General features: G+C 39.5%; 1 protein-coding gene across 1 annotated transcript in view; it reads left to right on the forward strand.

Moving 5' to 3' along the window:
- The window catches only part of TANC2 (tetratricopeptide repeat, ankyrin repeat and coiled-coil containing 2), a 280763-nt gene that overhangs the window by 153444 nt on the left and 110422 nt on the right, over positions 1–16897 (forward strand). Inside the window, exons 5-7 of the mRNA XM_040989463.1 lie at positions 754–881; positions 4129–4315; positions 15924–16187. Coding sequence (XP_040845397.1) covers positions 754–881; positions 4129–4315; positions 15924–16187 — 579 coding nt within the window. The remainder of the gene's footprint in view (positions 1–753; positions 882–4128; positions 4316–15923; positions 16188–16897) is intronic.

A 16897-nucleotide genomic window follows, 5' to 3' on the forward strand; every position in this document is an offset into this window, starting at 1 on the left:
TCCCCGTCTCTGTATATCCGCCTTTCCAATAAAAATAAATAAATCTTAAAAAATACATATGGGGTACTTAAACACAAGCCCTGCAGTACCACGTCAGTCCATCTGGAAACCAAGATGGCCACTAAATGACTAATGAGCAGGCAATGAGAGTGCATACACCAGGCAAAGCGATGATTCCTGTTCCAGGAGGGGCAGCACAAGAGTTAAACAGAAATGTCCAGTGCCTGTAGTAGCATTATTCCTAATAGCTGAAAAATGGCAACATCTACCCAGGTATCCAACAACAGATAAGTGAGTAAAAAATATATGAAATACACAATGAAATATTATTCTGCCATAGAAAGGAATGAAATTCTGGTATATTATTTTTTTAAAAATCTTGAAAGCTTTACGGTGCAATAAACTGGACAGAAAAAGATAAAAGATTGTATCATTCCGTTTATAAAAGATTGCGAGGACAGGAACCTTGATAGAGGCAAAAAGTAGAGTTGGAGTTTCTAGGTGAGAGGAGGAAATGGGAAGTTCCGTATGCAGGGTTCCTTTCGGGGGATGACGCGTAAGCAGGTGTCATCGTTACAAGTAGAGATATCACCTGGGGCACAAGGACCTTGTCATTTTGAGTTTGGAATGTGCAAACTAAAGAAATGCCTAGTCTTGACGGAAGCATAAGCTTTGCTGCCAAGAAAGAACAGTTACAGAACTGGACCGTTTTGTTTGGAAAGATTCATGCTTTTCAATGCCTTCTTGTGCTAGGTGATGCTGAGCAGGAGCTGGGACCCCCTCCATCTGTAGATGAGGCAGCAAACACACTCATGACTCGCCTGGGTTTCCTCCTTGGAGAGAAAGTCACAGAAGTTATGGAAGTTCAGGATGAAAATCAGGTAAGCTGCTTGCTGTCAATTTTGTGAAACATTATATGAACCCCTTTATTATTAAAAAAAAAAGTGACTCTGTATGTGTTCATCCTGAGAGGAATAATCCAAACTGTCTAATATATTGGTAATCTACAAAATAACTTAATTTTCCATAACCACTATATTCCTTCAGTATATAAAATATCTTTTAGTTTCATCTTTGGATTAAAAACACCAAAAGATCACTTTTTGGTTTTGGTTCATTTACTTTGAATAATAAAATAAATAAGCAAGCCAACAAGGCAGCCAAAAAAACAAATTGACAGTATGAACTGTACCTGGACACTGCAGATTACACATTCTTTTAAGGTGCACATGATAATTCGCCATGTTAATTTCAGTTACTGTTAACTGTAGTAGAATTAACTAGATGCAGAATGATAACAGAAAATGACAGCTCAAAGTTAACTCGGAACATCTCCAAATATCTAGTTGTTAAGTAATACCTTTTGAGTGAAGAGGAAACTGTAAAATTACTGAACAACCTTTGAGTTCAAGAAGAAATTAGAGAATGCTATGAACTGCAATTGGGACATTAAGTATAATAAACCTTGGAGGATATAGCTAAAGACAGGCTCAATAACAGTCATTAATTTTGAATGAACTACCAGCATGTGCATAGGCTGATGTGAGTGATGGACAGAGCTGGACCCTGTTATTGGCAAGCACACACAGGAGTCAATTCTGGGATCACTTCAGACAAGATCTCTTTGGGAATCCACTCAACTGAACCACTAGGCTAAAAACTCCAACCATGGGAGTTTTTTTTTTTTAATGACCTACAGAGGACTGATTATAAGTATATGTGAAACTGGATGGATTGGGGGCAATTGCTTCCTGTCTTTCATGCTTTTAATTTTCTGATTTTCATGATTTTTTAAAATGGAGGATAATATTTGTTTTGCTTATCAGTTTGATAAGGAATACATGAAATAATATATAAAAATGTTTTCAACTGTAAAGCATTACATAAATGTCAATTGTTCATTCAGAAGCTAAATGACATCTTTCTGGAAATGTGATAGATCCTGAAACTGTCTTAGAATTACAATAAAAGATCTTACTTCATTGTTGGAATTTGTAGTGTAATACACAATATTAAGAACTGGGGAATATGGGCCTTTGGTGACTTTTTTGTGAGCTAGACAACCTCCTCAAAAGATAGGTTGGTATGCTTAAAAAACTATTGATGATATCCTTAGAAAAGTGTTCGTGATGACAGAATCTAACATGAACAGGTCAGTATATGTCATTTTCATATAAAAGACAAACAATTGGAAATGACATCAAACTGGCCATTACCTTGCAGTGATCTCCAGTGTCTGTAGGTGGGTCTCATGGGGGCTTTGGAAATGGAGTGGCTTGCCTGTATACCCATTTCAGACTGTTGCATGGGACATAATGCTGTGTTTCTGTATCTTATTAACAAGCTTCCTGAAATAAAAAATAAGGGCTGCCTTTTCAGACATGGACCATGAACAATTTTCTTTTTTTCTGAAAAGTTTCATCCTGCATCATTGCTGTGTGGGGTTAGCATAATTGTATAAAAAATAGAGGGGTTGACATTTGGATTATTAGTCTAGAAGCCCATATCCCACAGTGTCTGGGTTTAAATCCTGACTCTTTGCCAATACCAGCTTCCTACTAATGCATTCCATTTGAAACACCAGAGCATGGCCCAGGTAGTTGGGTCCCTGCCACCTAGGAGGAGGTGTGGATTTGCTTCCTGGCTCCTAGCTTTGGCTGGCACAGCCATCACCTTTGCAAGTGTGTGCTTAGTGAACCCAGGGATGGGAGCCCTGTGTGCCTGTCTTTGTCAAATAAACAAAGTGAAAATTCTTAAAAGTTGGTACTCTCCCCTGCAGAGATGTCATTTAGAATAGAAATGTAAACCTTGTGAAGACTTATGTGTTTTTAAAAAATCAGTTCCTGATGTTTTAGGCTGATATATGTGCAGGGTAATGAGAATGTCACTTGATTGACTCAGTTCTTTTATCACTTGATAATGGTATTTAAGTTCAAATTAAACCTGGGCTCAACACATATGACTTAATATAAGAGATTGCATCTAGAAATCATTTTAGAGTGAGTTGAAGATCCTTAATATTCTCATAGTTAATAATCCACATGTTTTTGGTTATTAAATGTGAATCTTTACTTTTGGCATGGGATTTGAATGCTTCTTCAAATAATTTTTCCACTGACCACTTCCCATTTTGAAAAGGATGACATTTAATGTGTGAAATGTGTACTTTTATTTACTGTTTCAGTGATGCAACAGAAAAGTGAATTGTCGTTAAAGTAGGTGTGGTGAAACACATGAATATTACCATCTTTCTGATAACTACTCATTCCTTCACATGAGAAACTTATAAATGGGGTGTAAGAATCTCCCAAGATATGAAATGATTAATTTTATATTAAATTAGTATTGCTTGATTTATTTTGATGAGACAAACTTTGAATATCAGGCAGTTTTGTTACATGTGTTTATTGGCAACGGCAGGTACTTATTTATCAAAGAAAAGCCTTAGCTGCCCAAGTATTGCTTCATTTTCAGTACAGAGGAAATTCTCAAATTTCCAAACCTTATAAAGGATTTTGTTAATTGAAAATAGCAAGAAAAATATGTACTTAATTATTTTTTTAAAATTCTCTCATGTTTTAATGGGTACTCGTTATTTTAATGAGTACTTTAAAAATAAGATCGTTGTCACTGGGCTTTGGCATGATAGCCTCATGGCTAAAGTCCTCACCTTGCATGCGCCCAGTTTCCATATGGGCACCAGTTCTAATCCCAGCAGTCCCATTTCCCATCCAGCTCCCTGCATGTGGCCTGGGAAAGCAGAAGAGGATGGCCCAACACCTTGGGACCCTGCACCCGCATGGGAGACCCAGAAGGGGCTCCTGGCTTCAAATTGGCTTAGCTCCAACAGATACGGCCGCTTGGGAAGTGAACCATCGGAGGGAAGATCTTCCTTTCTGTCTCTCCTCCTCTCTGTATATCTGAATTTCCAACAAAAAAATAAAATAAAGCTTTTAAAAAAAACATAGCTGTCACTGGACATTTCCCATCTTGGAAAATAAAATCAGATGGCACCTAAAAGAAAAGGCTTACAGGCAGATTATTTCTTTCGTCAGCAAAGCATTTATTTTGCTGTAACATGCTTTACGTGGCTAAGCATGTACTTTTTTCTTGATTCCAATTTTTCAGACCTCAGCCATCACCCAGCGGATAAGTCCCTGCTCCACCCTGACTAGCAGCACTGCCTCTCCACCAGCCGGTAGTCCCTGCTCCACCCTCCCACCTGTTAGTACAAACGCAACTGCCAAGGACTGCAGCTATGGCGCTGTCACCAGTCCGACCTCCACCCTTGAGAGCAGAGATAGCGGCATCATTGGTGAGTTGGTTTTTATATCAAATCCTTCTCTTTTTTTTCATTTTAAAATAATCATACAAGCTTAAAGTTTTTAAAATTCTGCTTTTGAGATGTAAAAATATATATAAACATAACACTTGTCATGATCCTTCAGTGATGCTGCCAAGAGAAATAAAGGTAAACAAAATGAAAGGTATTCCTTCTTCTTAGCCACTCATTATCAGGATATTGCTGATGAGAGAAGGGGAAAAAGTCTACTTTTTCCTGTGAGCTCATACACAGCATCTGTTCACCAACAGAATTTGTTCATGAGGTTGGGAGTTTCATAGAAACAGAAAGAGGAGATTAAAAGTTACTCATTACTAGACTTCTCTCTGGACTCAATTGTAACTATTAAGCATTTATTCAGGGATAGGAATTAGTTGGGGAATGATTGTGTGGTGTGAGAACATCTATTATTCTAAATTATTTCTTGCTTTATATGATTTCAAATAATTCTTCCAAGGTAGTCTATTGTTTATTAATGGTCTACATTTAATCCTATCCTATTAGCCAAAAGCACGGAAGTTAGAGAATGTGTGCATTTTTTAATTAATAGTTTAAAATCCCTTTATATATCTGTCAATTCAGTGTGATTTGTTTGGAGCAAGTATATTTTATCATTATAGCTGTCAGAATTCTAGCCATTTATGCATGTGCCTGACTGTGTCACTTTTACAGCAAACTCTAGAATTATATTTATGACAATGAACATACTAGAAATTCAGGTTTCCTGGATTTTTAATTATCTTAAATGTAAAAAGTTCCTTTGAAATGTTTTAAATAACTGTGGTTCATTTGATCCTATGTGGTCTGAATTAGTCCCATATAAAATTTAATTTCTACCGCAGTCCTCAAACTTACAATTCTTCCCAAATCTGTGGTGAAATGTTGTTGGCACAATTGTCAGTATTCACAGGCCAATTTTATATTTATGACTTTCATCATTTTGTTTGTATAATTTTATTAATATGATATTCTTTTATTTACATCTATTTAGATACCACAGACTGTTCTTTAAGATATTATATAAGAGCAATAAAAAAACCTTAACATTAATCTCCATCTTCTTGAAAAACCAAATCACTTTTGTATCCTAATTGTTTTTCATATTAAGTTTTAATAGTCATTTTTCTCGTGGGTATATAAGAAAGTAGCAAACTGAAGCTTGAGTTCATTTTGTTGTTGCTTTTTTGAATGTAGTTATTGAATTCATTATCCTTTTATTCATATCTCATGACCTGCTATGATGTTTACATTAGTTGAGAAGGATGCATGCTCTTGTGGACCACTGATTAGGGTGGGAAGGGCCAAGGAATAGGGGAAAGCACATGAGACCATTATTTCCAAGTTTCTTGGGAGGAGAAGAGGAGAAGCTGCACCCAGCATCCCAACTGCATCAGTACCCAGAGATGGGGAATGGCCAAGCAGGAGATCTGAGGGTCTCCAATGGTTGTGCTTAAATGGTTTTGATAGTTCTGAAATGCTGTTGATCTCATTGCTTCAAAGATGAGGAAGTCTTTCCAATGTCCATTGGCTGACTTAGTCCACCCAGATACTTGCTGACAATGCTTGGCTGGGAGAGTTGTCCAACTTTGCTCTCTGTCCTCTGCCATGGCACCAGATGTCCTCTGCAGATCTCAATGGACCACCACATCCCCCATGTATATGTGCAGATGCTGTCCACTTCACCATCTTCAGCAAATGAAGAGACCCAGTCCCAATGCATGCATCCCACAGTCACATCACAGATCCTGCAATTCTCCCCATGATTGGAGTTCTGAGTCCAGTGGCTCAGTTGCAAGGCTTCCCCAAAGAAACTATATCTGAGGTGACCCCAGATCTGACTCCTGTGTGTGCTAGCTAGTACGGAGTCTGGCTCATACACACACTGGTGGTTGTGGTTGTTAGGTCACTTCTGTCCCCAGACATATGTCTTAGACAAATCAATGGATGCTGCAGCCCAGCCCAGCCTTAGCAACCACACACTCAGCTATAATGTACAGCAGTGAGAACTACAGGAGTCAGGGCAACCTGCAACAGCCTGATAGACCACCTCCAACCCTTGTTCCTGCACATAACAGTATGTGCAACAGACTAGCCCAGGCTGTCCCACATTTCATTTGGCTTCTGTACGTACCAAAGGGTGCTGCAGCCTAGATCAGCCCAACAGTCCCCACTATCCTGCCCACCCTCACGCCGGAAGGTGTCACTGCCTGTCTAGTGAGGTCCACCACCAGCCTTGGTTCTTATACCCACCAGTGTGTGCTGCGGCCCATTAGAGAGGTGCCCACAGTTCCCCTTCTAAGTCCAACCCAGTCCCAAATACTGCACCTTCCAGTGATTCTGCAGTCTAGCTTGACAGGACTTTCCCCTAGTCCCAGCACCTGCTAAGCAAAGCCCAACACTTTTGCTGCAGCAAAGCAGTTGGGCTTACTTGAGCCTGCACTTACTCTGACTCAGTCATGCACCAGTGGATACAGTCTCTTAGCCCAGACTGGCTCTCCCATAAATCAGCTCACATGCCAGCCATTGGGTCTTGTGGCCCTGCCTGGCCTAGTTTGCCCCCAGTCCCAGTTCTCATGCTCACCAGCAGGAACGGTAGCCCAACAGGGAAGTCCTCACTCCCATGCTACCGGGCCTACCTTAATGTGTCTTAAGTGTGCTGGTGGGTGCTACAGCCAAGTCTGGCATGGCCTACCTCACCTCGGCATTTGTCAAAGCCTGGCTGGTTCCAGCCTACCCCCAGTTCTAGCACATGCTGGCAGGTGCTGCATCCTAGCACAGCACAGCCAGTCCTCAGTTCCAGCCCCAGCGTGAAGTGACTGGTGTTCGACCCAACCCAACCCCTCCTACACCCTGTCCTGGTTGTCAGATTTGCTAGTGAGTGCTATAAACTGACCCAGCATGACCCATTCCAAATCCTGACCCCACATATGCCAATGGATACTATAACCTGGCCTGGTCTGGACTGCTCCCAGTCTTGATTCTTGTACTCACCTACAGGGACTACATCGTGACTGAGGAGTTTTCCCAAGTTCCTCTATCAGGTCACTTTCCAGTGGCAGATCTCATGCACACCAGTGGGTCATTGGCCAAACTTGACAGACGTGGTCAACCCCCAGACCCAGTTCTTGCATGGTTCAGCAGGTGCTAAGACCTAGTCCAGCCTGTCTTACACCTACCCTGGTTCTCACAAGCACCAGCGGGTGCTAGATTTCCCCAAGTTCCTGCACCAGGCCCATTCCCCGACCCAGATATCCTATGTCCCAACGGGTGCTAGGCCCTTACCCAGCATAGTTTTCTGTAGTGTTGGCCTTTGTGTGTGCTGATGGATGTTGCGGCCTGTCCTATCCCAAACTCTGTTCTTGGGTATACCTATAGGTGCTGAAGCCTGGACCAGCCTGGCCTGTTCTCAACTTCCAGCTCTTAAGCAAACTAGTAAAAATTGCAATTCCACAGGGGTGGGACCAGAATCTGAACTCCGCACACAATCTGCCCCCAGACATGGTTCTCTCATGTGCTGGGCAGTGTGCTCATTTGATTATCAAATTAAATTTTATATCCTATAGCCTCATAATACTTAATACCTACAAAGATTAAGGAATTACTGCCATGTTCATTACTCAATGATTATGTTTTCATGATGCTTCACATTAACAACTAAATAGGAAAATAAAAGTTTCTTAGAAAAGACTCTTGTTCTTTTAATAGTGCATACTCCAAAAGAGTGCTATGTATTTCTTGATCAAAATTGCTGTATTTAGGGGCCAGTGCTGTTGTATAGTGGGAAAAGCTGTAGCCTGCCATGCTGGCATCCCATATAGATATAGTTCTAAATAAATAAAATAAACCTTTTATTGTAAGTTACATTTTAAAAGTTAGCTCTCTGAGTGGTAAGTTTAGCACTATATAATTTGAATTGTTTTTCATGTTTTCTCTATTTTCAAAAAGGTACAGGTATGCATTTATTAAGCTTTTCATAGTATTGTGTGAAAAATCTACTTCTCTACTTACTTAGCACTAGGTAAACTTCTGGTAACCATGGGTTATATTACTAGTGCATGGTGTGTTTGTTAAAGAAGTCTGGACACTTTACCCAGAAAAATGATTAAGGAGACCAAACAGCACACAGTATAGTCCAGGTACCAGTATTTAATCTTTATAATAATTCTATAAGAAGATACTTGTGACGATTTTACATTACCAGGTCTTTGAAAGGATGTGTAACACTCTGCAGGAAACATTTACTAAAAGCCTCCAGTAAAAATACAGCAGAACAGAACAGAATACAGCTGCACTCAGGTGCAGCTCCCAGGGTCCCTTCCTAATCACGTAGCATTAGCTTTTCTGACCCTCAGAGTATAGGCCACCAAGATTTATACATGGAATCCTGATTTCAAGGGAGCTTCCAAAAGATCTCCAATGAGAATTTTGGTGCCCCTGTGGTCCCATAGCCAAGTGAGGCTATCTATGTAATTCCTCCAAGTGTGAATCATAAACACATTATTCCAGGATGCTCCCGAGGGGTTTTCAAGCTATAAACAGCAAATCATACATCATTAATTACCTCATTACCTTTATCTCAGCCAAGAATCAGTACAAGACAAACATGCATTCGTGGAAAGAAGCTAAGTTGGCCTATCTAAGTGTAAGTAACTCATATCGTAGGATAGTAATCTTTTCTTAGACTCGAGATTAGGAAACAGGCCGGGTTCTTTTATCAGCTCTAGCTGCTGATTCTGTTTCCCAAAAATGCACATGAAAGCCACAATGATGACTCAAGTACTGAGGTCGCCACTCATTTGAAAGATCTGCATTGAATTCTTGACTGCTGGCTTCAACCCCAGTTTGACCAAAGGTTGTTGGGGGAAGGAAATTCCCACTCTATCCCCATGCAGTTTAATTAAAAAGGAGAGAGAGAGACAGACAGACAGAGACCTAGGTCACATTAATAGATGAAGCTGAGACTCAAACTCACATGACGACAACTTTAAAACTCTGGTCCTAATTGCTGTGCTTCATACTTGAAAAATAATTCTGTCTCAGGACATAGGACATGAGACTGTTATCCAGCATTAGAAAGTCATCAAAAAGTACGTTCGTGAATCAAGATATTTACTACTATCATTCTTTTAGAAATCTGAAAATAGAATAGCATGTTCTGTAATTCTTTAATTTTCTCATGTGTGACCTCTCTTGCCACAAAGTTGGCCTTCTGAGGAGTAAGAACTTAGTGCTTGCCTTGTTTACCGTATCCTGATGCATGCTAGTTATAAAAAAAAAATAATTATTGAATGGTAGTTACAGTAAAAAAAAAAAAAAAAAACAAGTCTGTGTAAAGCATCAGTAAAAGGAAAAAAAAAAGCCCAAATTCCTAAATAGGAATAGTTATTATAAACATTTCCCTTCTGCTGTCTTGGATGAGTTATGTGTTTTAACTTTCTATACTTCAGTGACCCCGGATCATTCAATACCAAATAAAACTAATTCTTTCAAAAATATTTAATGCTGTTTCTTACTATTAAACTTAGCACTTAAATAATACAATTGGATCAATAGACCACTGAATAATTTTGTCTTTGTGACACAAATTGGTTCTCAAAACTTTCTACCTCCAATTCAAGAATAATTTAATAAAATTTATTAATAGATTTCATGTTTTAAAAACTTTGCTAGCATCACTGTTCATTAGTTTTTTAATTTAAATTTATCAAATATAAATTATGTCAAAGTTTATCTTCAAAATGTGATAGCCAGCAAATTTAGCTAATCAGATATTCTTTAGAGACTAGCAATAGCTTACCTGTAGTTCCAGGCATTTTTACCAACAGAACTGCCTTAGCACGTGTTCCATAGCACACAGAGCCTAAGATGAAATTTTTGTGCTAACATTTTGTTAAGGAGTACAAACCAGGGAGGCAAGAACAAAATGGGAAAGGAGAAAGAGAAACTATAAGGGAAGGCATTCTCAAGCTGGCAGAGATTATTTGGTCCTTCTACAGTCTCCCAGCAGACCCTGTATCTCTGAACAGCGAAAGAATCCAAAAGGAATTTGTCTTGTAGTTCTCATTTCCTTTTTGTCAACATTAGCCCTGCTGGGCATTATCTCTCCCACTCTTCTGCTGCACAAGTTTAGTAGCCATATTGCATTTCCTGTCTCAGCGGCAAGAGGGAAGCTGGAGGACAGAGGATAGAAGCTGTTCAATGTGAACTTTAGATAAGGCATTGGTGGACTTGTGTCCATGATCAAAACAGAAAATTGGAAAGTATCTTCTTTAGCAAAATCCTCTTTCTGGAGCAGGGGCAATAATAACAAAGACCTATTTTTTTTCTAAAAAAGATTTATTTATTTTCATTGCAAAGTCAGATACACAGAGGGGAGGAGAGATAGAAAGGAAGATCTTCCCTCCGATGGTTCACTCCCCAAGTGAGTGCAACAGCCAGTGCTGCACCGATCTGAAGCTGGGTACCAGGAACTTCTCCTCCAGGTCTCCCACACAGGTACAGGGTCCCAAAGCATTGGGTCATCCTCAACTGCTTTCCCAGGCCACAAGCAGGGAGCTAGATGGGAAGTGGAACTGCCGGGATTAGAACTGGTGCCCATATGGGATCCTGGTGCGTTCAAGGCAAGGACTTTAGCCTCTAGGCCACGCCACCAGGCCCAAAATACCTATTTCTAACTCAAAGGTTAGTTCAGTCTACTGACAGATGACCACGGGCAAGTGATTTATCTAGGATGCTGACTTAGTCCATTCAGACAATTATAACAAAAATATGTTGGGGTAGGTTTTAAACAACAAATTGATTGCACACAATTCTGAGGACTGAGACATCCGGATCAAGGTACCTGCACATCTGTTGTCTGGGGAAGGCCTGTCACAAACAGTGCTTTCTCTGTGTCCTCATGCGGTGGGCAACGTAAGCAGGTCTCCTGGGCCTCTTCCTAAGGGTGCAAATCGCTCATGAAGGCACCATCCTCATTACACCATCACTTTTCACAGGCCCTTAGTATTGTCATATTAGGTGACAAAAGTCAACATGTGAACTGGGGGAAACAAACCATTCAGACCCAAGAAAGCTCCAAACCAACTCAATTCCAATCTTTGAATCACATGGATCAGGTAGTACCCTCATGGACATTTTGGCATATGATCAGTTATTCCCCAAGAGAAGAGGTCTAAATCCAGTGTTTGAAGGAAGTGCTCATGGAAATCTCTCCAGAAAACTCAGGACAGACACTTGGTTCAGCAGTTAAGATGCTACTCAGGACTTGAGTATGCCTTGTTGGAGTACCTTGGTTGTAATACCTGAAACACTCTATTCCAGAGTCCAGATGTCTTCCCTGGGCAGCAGCAAGTGGTAGCTCCGGAATCTTGGTCCCTGCCACCTGCTTGAGAGCTCTACTTGAACTCCTAGCTTTGGTCTAGCTCAATGCCCACCTTTGCAGCCTTTGGGGAAGTGAACCAGTAGGTGGAAGATATATTACTTCTTAAATGTCCCACATCCTAATAATATCACTTTGAGAATTACAATTTTAATATGGGAATCCTAGGGGAACAGATATTCAGACCATAAAAACTACAGAGTTGAAAAAATGTGCATCATCCGTCAAAAAAGATAAACTACTAATAATGCAACATTATAGATAAATATTTAAAGCTTTTGGCTAACTGAAAGGTGAAAACTGAAGACTATACACTTAATTATTCCATTTGTGTAAAATTCTAAAAAAGGTAAAATGGTAGTCATAGAAAGAAAATCATTGGTTGTCAAGATCTGGAGTCAGAAGGGAAGGTGGAAGATATAAAGGGTACTGAGAATCTTTTGGGGTGATTGAAAGTTGGGGATCTCACCCTAGACATGTGTAAAAACTTCATTTTTCATTAAAAGTTAGAAAAAATTAGGTTATACATTAATAAAACTGATTAAAAATACAAATACATTGATATGTTTGTCCAAAGGAATGTTAAGCTTGTCATTTTGTATTGCTATAAAACCTATCTGGTCTCTGCCTTCAAGCAGGTTATCCTTTGATATACAAAATCAATGAATTAGAAGAGTTTTTAAAAAAAATACAGGAGATTGTGGACCAGTGAGTTAAGCTTCCACTTGGGGCTGCCAGGATCCCACATTGGAGTACCTGTTTTGAGTCTGACTGCACTATCTGCAATCCAGCTTTCTGCTGATGCTGAGAGATAGTATTGATACCAAGTACCATAGTGCCTGACACTCCCGTGGGAGACCTGGATGGAATTCTTGACTCCTGACTTCCGCCTAGACCAGTTCTAGCTGTAAACTAGTGCTTAGGAGATCTCTGTCTCTCTTTCTGCCCTTCATATAAATCTTTTTCTAAAATACTACATGTTCATTTTCTTTAGCTTCTAATTGAAATTTAGAATATTTTGAATGCAGGTAAGACATGAAAGGAGTACCAGCAATATCTGTGACATTGTCAGCATAAAAATCTCAGATATTTTCATATTACTTGTTATGAAATGTCAGTTATCCCCATCTCGAAATTACAATACATTGCCACTTGATCTTGTAGTTTCATATTCATAAGGAAAAAAAAGTCACACTTTTTTGTCATAGTAATTTTGGGTGTTTTTATTACTTTGAATACTGTTTCAACATTATTAGTTTTCTCTGGTAGTCTTGTATTTCATTTCATGAATTTCAAAATTTTATTCTATGAAGTATCTTTTTAGGCACCACCAAAGTACTATAGGGGCTCTGGGACTTAAACAAAGAAGGTTTAAAACATTTTTGCTGCAATTTATTCTGCTCATTGAAACCAAAGTAATATTTCTAAATGTAAATGCAATCATGTCTCTCAAAAGAATTTTAATGATGTTCCTTAATGCCCTTAAGATAAACAGGATAAAATCCAATCATTTTAATATAGTTCATAGTTCCCATCTAATCTGAACCATGTCTTCCTTTCCATCACACTGTTACAGGGCACAGGGGTCCCCAGTTGGATTTTTCCCTCAAGTTCTTATCTCATTGTGAGAAATGAATTCAGAGACAGAGTGCAAGAATGGAAACAGAATTTATTTAAAGTGATAGTGCAGCTTTTCTTCGTGAAAAGAGAGGAGGGCTACTCCCACCTAAGTTCTGTTGCCTGTTATTGGTAGGGGGTGTTGTCCCCTTTGAATATAAAAATGAAAGGGAATTTGGACAGGGCTTCCGCACACAGTGATCTTTAGGAAGGTGTCCTGGCATTTCCATGTGGAATGCAACACACACATGATCTATCATGGCATGATGGAAAAACTGTGACTCAGATGCATTATGCAAGGTGGGTATGTTGAGCCTATTGGGCCAGCACAGTGGTTGGAGCTTTGAGATGCAGGGCTGTGGCAAGGAGACGACTACAGGTAGTCTTTTCTTCATTTTCTTTTTCTTTTCTACCTCTGTGCCTTGTCCATGTCAACTCCATTCCTTGGAGTTTTGTAGCCAGGTAGTACTAGCAAGAACCACTTGTTAGGGTTTCTGCAAATTTGTGAGTTAGCTGTTAAGTCATAGATAGTTTGAAGTTAGTCCTCAAGCATGAGTTGACACCTTGGAAATTGTAAGCAAACCCTACAAGTCAGAATTTTGTTTTTGAGTTTTAAAAAAAGCCAGTTATTAAATTCTGTAAGCATAGCACTAGCTCCAACTGCAACCCCAAATTCTACTCCAGGTTCTTATAATGAATCTCTAAAATATCTCCTCATGGTTGTGTTTTTGTTTTTGTGAAAGAAAGATTATTATCTTTTAAATATATATATATAAATTTTATTTTTTATGATGTTTACACAGTTGGGAAAGATTGAGGATTATGGGAAAGTGGGTGAGGCCATTGTTTCTAAATTTTCTTTTTCTTCTTCCTGTATCTGGGAGAAGAGAAGAGATAAAGAGAGAAGCCACACCCAACTTCCCAGCCACCTCAGTACCTATGGATGAATGGCCACCTGATGCTATCCAAAGGTCCCCAGTGTGCAGCATGCTTCAAGAGTTCTGCTTATGTAGTTTGAATAGTTCTGAAGTACTATCTTTCTTGCCACTCTAAGGATGAGAAAATTCTTCCAAGGTCCTTTGGCTGACATAGTTCACATTAGAGTCTCTATTAGCCCAGATATTTACTGTCAGTGCTTGGCTGGAGTAGTTGACCAATTTGTTCTGGTCTCCCTCGTCTGCTGTGGCACCAGATGTCCTCTGCAGGCCTCAGTGGACTGTGGCATCCTCCATGTGCACCTGGGTATCCATCCACTACTCCAGCTAAGCCACTGAAGAGACCCAGTTATGACTCATGCATTCTTTGGTCAGACCACAGATCCTGTGATTCTTCCCACGGTTGGAGTTCTGAGTCCAGTGGTTCAGTTGTGAGGCTTCCGCATAGAAACCTCATCTGCAGTGATCCACACCTGACTTCTGTGTGTGCTTGGCATACAGGATCCGGCTCAGTCCATCACCGACTTCAGCCTATTCATATACTGGTTGTTGCAATCTCTAGATCGGTTCTGTCTCTTTCATAAACCAACAGATGCTACAAGCCAGCCTAACCCTGCCCACCACACACTCGCATTCATATACACCTGCCCCCAGACCTGACCCACACATATGCTGGAGGCCACCATAACCTGGCCTAGTCTGGGCTGCTCACAGCCTTGATTCTTGTACCACTGTAGACCGAGGTGCAGCCCATCGCCCTTGTTGCATGCCCAGTGAACAGGCCATGTTGGGGCCAGTTAGCCAAGGGCACAGTGTGCCATGTGCTTATGACCTCCCATATGGCTAGGCAGGTGGAGATCCAGGGGCAGTCTCCCACAGGAGATGAAGGATTAGCCAGTGGAGACTCTTTAGTCTAAATTTTAATGTTTCAATTATTTAATTTCTGGTGTTGGTGAATATTTTTCTACTTATATATGATTGATAGTAAACCTAAATTAAATGCCTGAAGAATTTTCAGTTTTTTACTTAGCCTGTTTACACATATAAAAGGTCAGAAATAAAAGGTGGAAATTTCATATCATCTTTGAATTTCACTTTTCCATGAATTTTTAAGTACTTTCATAAAGGGTTGTGGTTGCAGACAGGAACTATCCAAGAAGGACGTAGATTGCCTCCTTATTCAGGCAGATTCTTCTAGAAATTCTACTTCATCATTGTATTTTTTATTCTCATTTTCTGTTACATTCAAAGGGCCAGAAAATACTTTAAAATAGGAGGAAAATGCAATAAAAGGAATATAGAGATCTTTTGGAACTTCTAGGTTTTTGTGAAATCTATAAAAAATTATATAAATTCCCTATTGATGAAATTCTGAAACTTGTAGTATTCATGAGTCCTAGCTCTAGAATCATTAACCCTGATATGTGTATCTGTACAGTTCGTTTAAATAGAGTTTTTAAGGCAAATATAAACAAGGGATAGTTATATTTTCTTTTAGTCACTCTAACTTCATAACAGATTTGAACTAGTCATCAGTAATTTTAAAGAATATGTTACTTATATGCTCATTATCTAGTTGAATTTCAGTGACTATAAGCAAATTAATCTCTATAAATTTTGTAAAATTTCTTTTACTCTTTTTTTTCCCCAGCTACATTGACAAGCTATTCTGAAAATGTTGAACGCACAAAGTATGTTGGGGAAAGCAGTAAAGAACTGGGATCTGGAGGAAACCTAAAACCGTGGCAGTCTCAAAAATCCAGCATGGACTCCTGTTTGTATCGAGTAGATGAAAATATGACTGCTTCCACCTATAGTCTGAATAAAATCCCAGAGAGGAATTTGGAAACAGTGTTATCTCAATCAGTGCAGTCTATACCTTTGTATCTTATGCCAAGGCCGAATTCAGTAGCAGGTAAGTTGTTTTGTTTTGTCTTTACTGGGGTATATATTGAAATGAAAGCAAATCTAGTTCTAACATTATTTAAGTTTTTCACTCATCATTTTTGACTCAGCTATCCTTTTGTTTGGGAAATATACCTATCCGTATTTTTTTTTTAAAACTGTAGGTCCACATTCCCCAAATGGTTGTTTAGGACTTCTAAAAATATACAGAAGCATGTCATACATCATCAAATCAGAAACAGGGCCTGTGAAATAGCCTAAATGACTAAAATCTTTTTCCTCACATCATGAGTGTTTCAAAAGATTTTAGTTTGAGGTTTTAGATTTTTTAAAAGCCATTATTAAATAGAAATATATTTCACTAGAATTTATGTTACTAAAGCCATCATCCATAGTTGAAGAGTGGATGTCAGACTGCAGTTAAGCTCCCTTTCCCGTGGGCTCAGTGTTGTCACAGTCTCTTGACCAGCTCGTGAGAGAATTGGTCAAGTTGCTGCGTTTCTAAAGAATGCAGGGATGAGCATTTGGCTGAGCAGTTGAGACACCAGCATCCCACATCCAACTGCTTGGATTCCAGTTCCCAGTTCACTTCCAGGCTCCTTGGTGAGTGACTTGCTACCCTCATCGGTTACCTGGATTGAGCTCTAGGCTCCTAGTTCTGGTCTGGCTCAGCCCTGGCTGTGATAGGCATGTTGGGAATGAACCAGCAAATAGAAAATT

This window comes from Ochotona curzoniae, unplaced genomic scaffold, assembly GCF_017591425.1.
Source record: "Ochotona curzoniae isolate NIBS_2020 unplaced genomic scaffold, NIBS_Ocur_1.0 contig_523, whole genome shotgun sequence".
In the NCBI taxonomy this organism is placed as follows: Eukaryota; Metazoa; Chordata; class Mammalia; order Lagomorpha; family Ochotonidae; genus Ochotona; species Ochotona curzoniae.